At 33.6% G+C, this 7681-nt stretch overlaps 1 protein-coding gene across 1 annotated transcript; it reads left to right on the top strand.

Moving 5' to 3' along the window:
- The first annotated feature begins 2330 nt into the window (after positions 1-2330).
- Positions 2331-7307, top strand: LOC133699651 (BTB/POZ and MATH domain-containing protein 5-like). Its single transcript, XM_062122993.1, has 4 exons — positions 2331-2841; positions 5551-5896; positions 6001-6280; positions 6870-7307. The coding sequence occupies exons 1-4, from the start codon at positions 2462-2464 to the stop codon at positions 7055-7057; spliced, it is 1194 nt and encodes a 397-aa protein (XP_061978977.1). The 5' UTR covers positions 2331-2461; the 3' UTR covers positions 7058-7307.
- Positions 7308-7681: the final 374 nt, after the last annotated feature.

Raw genomic sequence — 7681 nt, 5'->3', positions numbered from 1 at the left:
TTCCTATAAATAATATAACCGTAAATTTATTTTTTTGTCAAATCAACAAGTTGATTATAAAAAAATGATGGGATAACATCGTTTGAAAATGATTTGATGAAATAACATATTTTCACTTTTTTGCGCTTCTTAAGCATGATATTTACTAAATGTCATGATTCTGAAGTGCTACAAAGTAAAAGTCCAATTATATTTGTTCAGCTTGTGGTAATAGGTGATTCTGAGTAGTCAAGTATAGATTTGTTATAACTAAATGAGAATCTATTCCAAATATATTATATGGATGACCTAATAAATATATTTTTTTACCAATGGAATAAATTTAGACTTAAGAAAGGTTTGATTGTGTCAAATTAGAATAATAGATCATAAGAGTTATTATTTTTTATCCGACCATTAAATCATGCTCAAATATTTATAGAAGTTTTTAGATGTTGTTTTTCTTATAGTACGTAGTCATTGCGTCGCAACGCGGACCGTTAGATCTTTAGATATAAAAAACACATTGAGGCCTCCTAAATTTGACAATTTTGAAATTTTCTTTATTACTTTTGGAATCAATTAACCAATTTCACTAACCGTCATGTACTTGTCGATCAGTTAAGCCAGATGATAACGTATTTTCGCCTTATTACGCTTTAGAAATGCAACATTTAATATTTTAGCGTGAAAAAAATAATTATCATACTTAAAAATAACAAATTTTACTAAGTACAATGTTTTTAAAATGCAACAAAGTAACAATATAATATTTTATCAAATATTTTTCAAAACAATGTTATTCTACGGATGCCCAATTTCCCCTGTAAAAGCTACCCCCGTTTATTTGCTAGAAAGTGAATTTCAAGAAAATAAATTCTATGAAAAGTGAATTATTTTCCGATGCTTGGTAGTGTAATGGAAAATAAATTGGAAAACACTTTCCAATGTTTGGTTATGTGGAAAATGAGCTGGAAAATAACTTATTAATATTTTATTTTTTTTCAAGTTTATTAAAATAATAAGAAACCAATCTTACAAATTAAAAAGTTGAATGAGAATGAAATTGAAAAAAAATATAATTTCATAAATTATCTCAAATAAAATAAATAATAATCAAAATAATAGAGATCAAATCTAAAAAATAAAAAAATTAAAAGATGAAGAAATTAAAATAATAATAATTAACATTTTATAATTTATTTCAAATTAAATAAGTAACAATAAAAAGAATGAGGACCAAATTTAATATAAAAAAAATTTCAATTAAAAAATAATAAGGAAAAAATAAATAACAATTATAAAAATAAGGATCAAAGTTAATATAAAAATTAAATTTTAAGGAATGGAATTGAAAAATAAATATTCAAAACAAAATATATATAGCAATCAAAAGTTTGAGGACCAAATTTGATATAATCAGCAAATAATATGACATTTCTAAATTTTTCCACAATTTTCAGAAAGTGTTTTTCGTCCAAAATAAAAGAAAAACACTTTCCTGAAAACCAAGCTAAATTTTTCTTTGACTATAAAGTATTTTCTAATGACCAACTTTTATAATGACAAACAAACACATGAAAATTTAAAAAATAATTTTTCTATAATCATTTTGCAAGAAACAAGCATACCCTAAATATAACATAAACACTCCATGATTTGAGGGCCAACTGAATTTAACATAAAAAATTAAAAAATTACTCTGATTAGATTTGACCCATTTTATCAAAACCTTCGTATTAAAATAATAAAATAATTTTATTTTTAATAACCTAAAATTGACATGCAGTTAAAATAGTGTTTTCATTATATTTTAGAAATGGTTTTGAAAGAAATTGAATTTTTTTATTTTAAATTAATATATTTTTAAATTATTTTATGTATAGATATTAAAAATAATTTTTAAAAAATAAAAAAAAATTATTTTAAAATAAAAAAATATATAAAAAAACAATCTTTATTATAATCTCAAGTACAACCTAATCTCATTCAAGTGGAGGGCACTCTACAGGATGCATTTTGTAACAACATCAATCATCTTCATCTAGAAATCCCACTTCCCATTTTGAAATTGAAATTCAACCTTGTTTATTAAAAATTTATTTTTTTAATATTTTTAAATTATTTTAATATAATTTTTTTTAAAAAATAAAAATATTATTTTAATATATTTTTAAATTAATAATATTTTAAAAACTAATCTCCGACGCTAAACACATGCGAAACGGTACCATTAACAAAAAACAAACCTTTCTACTTTCTTACCACCAACCTCCAAACTTCTCAACCCATCCAATAAACAACCACCACGTCATCAAAACCCACCCCTTCCTCCAGCCCACCACGGTCATTTCCTCCACCCCCCATTAATATTATCCCCTGAGCTAGGCTTTAGACTATCCTCCCACCTTGTAAAATGCCCATTCAATCTTCTGCAATCACAACCAAAAAACCCTAATTCCATGAATCATAGTCTCTCAAGATGACCGAACCGAACCCACTAGTCTCGCCAACCTCCTCCCGGTCCGTAACCGAAACGGTAAATGGCTCGCACAAGTTCGTAATCCAAGGGTACTCGCTAGCGAAAGGAATGGGAGTAGGCAAACACATCGCGAGCGATAATTTTACGGTGGGAGGGTATCAATGGGCGATTTACTTTTACCCCGATGGTAAAAATCCGGAGGATAGTTCAGCTCATGTTTCGGTTTTTATCGCGTTGGCTAGCGAAGGGACGGATGTTAGGGCTTTGTTTGAATTGACGCTTGTTGATCAAAGTGGTAAAGGGAAACATAAAGTTCATAGTCATTTTGATCGGTCGCTTGAGAGTGGGCCTTATACGCTCAAGTATCGTGGCAGCATGTGGTAATACATTTGGTTCCTTTTTTAGTTTTTTTCTATGTGGGTGTTTTTTTTTCCCTCGTGTCTGCGTATTTGATTTGTTCGTTAGTTGTAATTGGGCTGCGTGAGGGTAAATTTCTGTTGATTGTGTGATGGCGTGTGGAGGTTTGATTTTGTGCTGGAAAGAGTGATTCTTTTTGTTAATGTAGATGATGGGGTTTTTCTGGGTATGTGTTTGACTGGTTTTTGTGAGGGTTGGATTCTATTAGATGGGTTATTTTTTTTAGTGTGATTAGCTTATGTGTGACGATGGTTGAGAGGCATTGTTGTGTGCAAGTTGTTCTTGATGTTAAAAATTGGTTGTTCGTTGGATTGTGTTATTTGGTTAAAATGGTGTGTCGTTTTGTTACGTGTTTGATAGGTTGATTCTAGAGGTAGTTTGATGAAAAATTTCTGTATAGAAATGCTGAATTGATATATTAGGTGTTGTTGATGTTGAATTGCTTTGGTACTTGATTGGGATATTTAATTAGGAAGAGAAGAGAAATAAGATATCGCTCTGATGTCTTTAGCTTGTATTTTTTCTGTACACGTGTGGAAATCTTGAAGCATTTTGTTAAGGTGATATTATGGGGTGCATATTGACTGCATTTTGGTCTAACTGGTGTTTGTATTAGTTATCCATGGTTAAAGTTGTGCTATTGGCGAATTGGACATCATATGATGTGTACAATTTCTTTTTCTGTGGAGTGGATTTTTGTCTTGTAGGATAGAGCTACAGGGGTAATTCCTACAAGTTTGCTGTTTTATTCTAGAGCTTGATGGTGTTCTTTGAATTGAATAAACCTACCTTTAATGAGCTCTTTATTCAGTTTAGTTCTGATTCTATTGAATTGGAACTTCCCTCCATTTTGGAAGGGATTATGTTTGTAATGCAGAATCTGTTCTTCCCTCCATTCATCATTAAGGTATACTGAATCACTGTGATTTTTTCTATACTTCAAATCCTAGAGGCCATATCAGTTATAGACTCATGTTAAAATTGAAATGACCCCCACTACTGCTGTAACAACAGTGTGATTAGTTTGCCTTTTATAGAAACCACTCTTGAGTATGGAAAGTACACACCAGATAATGAAGAATGTTAAATGCTGCTCAAGTCTTCTGAAGTTTTTGGTTGTTGTAGACTTTACTGGATCTATGTTAATATTTGCCATGCAAAAGATTCATGAACTTGTACAATTCAAAATGGAAGCAGTTTTCAGTTGCTGGAGGTTTGGAATTGATGGTTTGGTAAAGAAGGGCTCCTTAAACTTGGGATGTTATTTCACTATGTGTATGTAAAATTTGTACTGTGCATCTTAATATAAGTTTTCTAGACCTCCTATTATATGTTCTACTCTTAACATATTGAAGCTCTTGTACCTGCTCAATCTTAGCATCTAGTTTCCTGCATCCTGCTTTTTTCCCTTTCATCTTTTTGTTTTCGTTTTCTTTAATGGTTTTCATTCCTTTGATAAATATTTCTCTTCAGAGTGTTCCACTTTCTTTATGTATACTTTCTGTAAATAGGTGTTGAAGGTTAGTTACTTGTCAGGAACAGAAAGAAAACACCAGAGTTTGCATCTTTATAGTACTAGGGTTCTAATCCTGCTTTCTAGTATGATTTTACATAGCTTTTGCTGTATTCAAGGCTGTTGTTTTATTTTGTTTCTTCTGTATTTCTGTCAACTTCCTGCTTGTGTTAACTCAAGGTTTAAGATTCACATGATAAATTTTTTGAAGATTTCATCCAGCTTCCTTTTCAATTCTAATTGTATATCTATTATCATTTTTGCTGGAGTGTAATGCACATAAGATTGACAAGTTCAATCCAAGTTTCCTAAGGTTTGTAGATCAACTTCTCATCACTGCCAACTTGGTTAAATTTTATAATGTTGTGCCTGAGTTGACACTCTTTTCTTGATTGATTTAGAAATTAGTTGCTGAGCACTCAAATTTCTTTGGATTCTCTGTGTATGATCAATTGAACTATATCTCTGATTCACACTTTGAGGAACCAATAGCCAATTGGCTCATGTGGCTTCTTATCCTATGGCAGTGCCTGTTAACATGTGGGGAATGCATTGGAGGTCTTTGAAAAGCTGAGGGTGGATTTTCTTTATGGAGTTTTTACTAACTATTGATCATTACTGGTGGAAAAAAAACCCAACGCTGACTGTATCAGGCTACAAAGAACTGTGAAAAGGGTGACTTCAGTCTCATTGTATTGCTCATAGAGATTTTGATTTTATTGTTGGGCAATCGTGAGTGATCAATATTTATAAATTAAAGTTGCGAGCAGCAAATGAACAAACATTTCAATTTAGCTCATGTCTCTGCTGTTGCAGGACAAATCTTTTGCATGACGCCTTTTAGCAGAAAGTTTTGATTCATGTTTTTCAACAGCCCCCTTAGTTTTTATTCTCTTCTCCTGCTTTGTCTCTTTTATATCCATTGTATGTTTGCCTCCTTCACCTTGATGTTGATATGTAAAAGGTCCGATATATTTTAATTTCAATCTCCCATTTTTCCTAACTTCACACACACACACACACACGAGTCATTGAATAGCAACTTTTGGACTTGGATGTTAATACTGTCCTGCACACACACACACACACACACACACGAGTCATTGAATAGCAACTTTTGTACTTGGATGTTAATACTGTCCTGTTTGCTTTATTACAGGGGATACAAGCGATTTTTCAGACGGGCAATGCTTGAAACATCGGATTACCTTAAGGATGATTGCTTGAAAATCAATTGTACTGTTGGAGTAGTGGTTTCTGCAACAGATTGTTCCCAGTTAAACTCAATTCAGGTTCCAGAGTCTGATATAGGAGCTCATTTTGGCATGATGCTCGATAATATGGAAGGTTCAGATGTTATTTTTAATGTGGCAGGGGAAAAATTTCATGCTCATAAGTTGGTGCTGTCTGCCCGATCTCCTTTTTTCCGATCCAAGTTTTTTGATGGCGTAGAGAAAGATGAAAAAGAGATTGTCATTTCTGATCTAGAACCAAAGGTTTTCAAGGTGATAACCCCTAAGATTGTGCCTTATAAAAGCATTTTGGGTCAGGATTTGTGTTCTTGTTGGTTTGTGTTTCTTTATTTTTTTTCTTATGTGATTCCCTACAGGCTATGCTGCACTTTGTTTACCGAGATACTCTCACTGAAGATGTGAACATGGTGACGTCCAGCTCATCTCTTGTCTCCTCCATATCTGAAACATTAACAACAAAGTTGTTAGCTGCGGCAGACAGGTATGGTCTGGACAGACTCAAATTGATGTGTGGGTCTCATCTCTGCAAGGATATATCTGTGAACTCTGTTGCCAGCATCCTTACCATGGCTGACTGTCATCATGCAACAGAGTTAAAAGCTGTTTGCCTAAAATTTGCTGCTGAAAACCTTGCAGGTAATTTTTAGTTTCCCCTTTGTAATTTCTTGTAGCTGTCATTATATTGAGAATTGCATGGCTGTCAAAATAAACACAGTTGTCAAATGAGGGGATAGGCTAAGGACCTTGGTGAAATCTGGAGGTGAAGATCAGTAAAGAAATAAGTCCTCTGCATAAATTTGTGCACAATTATCACTTGGTGGTGGTAGGAGAAGGGCCTCCGTGTTGGATGTAGCTTTGGAGTGCATAAATTTAACTGCCATGGCATTTATGTTTCACTTCATACATCTGTGTAGCCAGGCAATGGTGTTTAAAACTCATGCATCTCGCCTAATACAATTCCTCAATGACCATTAATTCTCCCATGTCGGTAATTGATGTGGTATTTAGATAGAAGATGTTCCCGCCAGGGAAGTGTGTCAGGGTTTTATGACATGAATAACATTTCTAAATCACTTGAAACTTAACAGCATTACATAATGTAAATTGCTGCTATTAACAACTGCTGTACAGTATATATTTCTGTATACGCTCAATGTTCAATAAGTAATGGATTGTTGGTGCTTGATACTGTTTTCTTATTCTCTTTTGGGCATCATTACTGCAGCTGTAATGGTGTCAGATGGCTTTGCCAACCTCAAGGAGAACTGCCCGTTACTGCAATCAGAGATACTGAAGACAGTGGCAGGTTGTGAGGAGGATTGCAGCAGTGGAGGTGGAAAGTCGCGGAGTGTATGGGCCCAACTTTCAGATGGTGGTGACACCAATGACCGAAGGGTTAGACAAAGAACCTAGTATGTGAACATCCAGCTGATCTTTGTAAATGAGGGTGGTGACAGACAAAACGCAGGATAGAAAAAGAACAAAATGTGTAACATAGAAGTAGGGCCTGCCATGTTTTTTCAGTTCGAACTGGTGTTGCATTGTGGGGGCGTGTTGTTTTGAGTAGGTATGGAATATGCCTTGTGAAATTCTCCATTTCCCTTGTAACAAGCTAACAAACTGTGAGTTTCTCAGACGAAGAGAGAGTCTTCTTTACTTTAAATCCCCTTTCCTTTCTGTTCTCTTCAGTTTTCTGTGTCTCAAGCAACAGCAGTTCAGGTGGATTTGGTGTCCAAGTCTGTTGAATAGATTTATTTCACCTCTTGAGTGATTGGAGAGATTCTAAAGTGACCTGTTGTCACTGTTAAGTAGGGTTTCTTAAACAATCTGAGTGAAATTGTTTTATTTATGGATTTGTTAGATGATGTTGAATGCCTGTTAAAAACCCTAATGAAGAAAATATTTCATGGAATTGAGAGGAATAATTAGCTAGGATCCTGTTATCACAAACACTATTTTCCCTTCACCCTTGGACAGAAAAAATCTTTCAAGACAGTGTCATCATACCCGGTTGAGGCCCGATAGACAAAAATCAGC

This window comes from Populus nigra, chromosome 7 (assembly GCF_951802175.1).
Source record: "Populus nigra chromosome 7, ddPopNigr1.1, whole genome shotgun sequence".
Lineage (NCBI taxonomy): Eukaryota > Viridiplantae > Streptophyta > Magnoliopsida > Malpighiales > Salicaceae > Populus > Populus nigra.
Note: the sequence above shows the minus strand (reverse complement) of the source record. Positions and strands in the feature narration are given on the sequence as shown.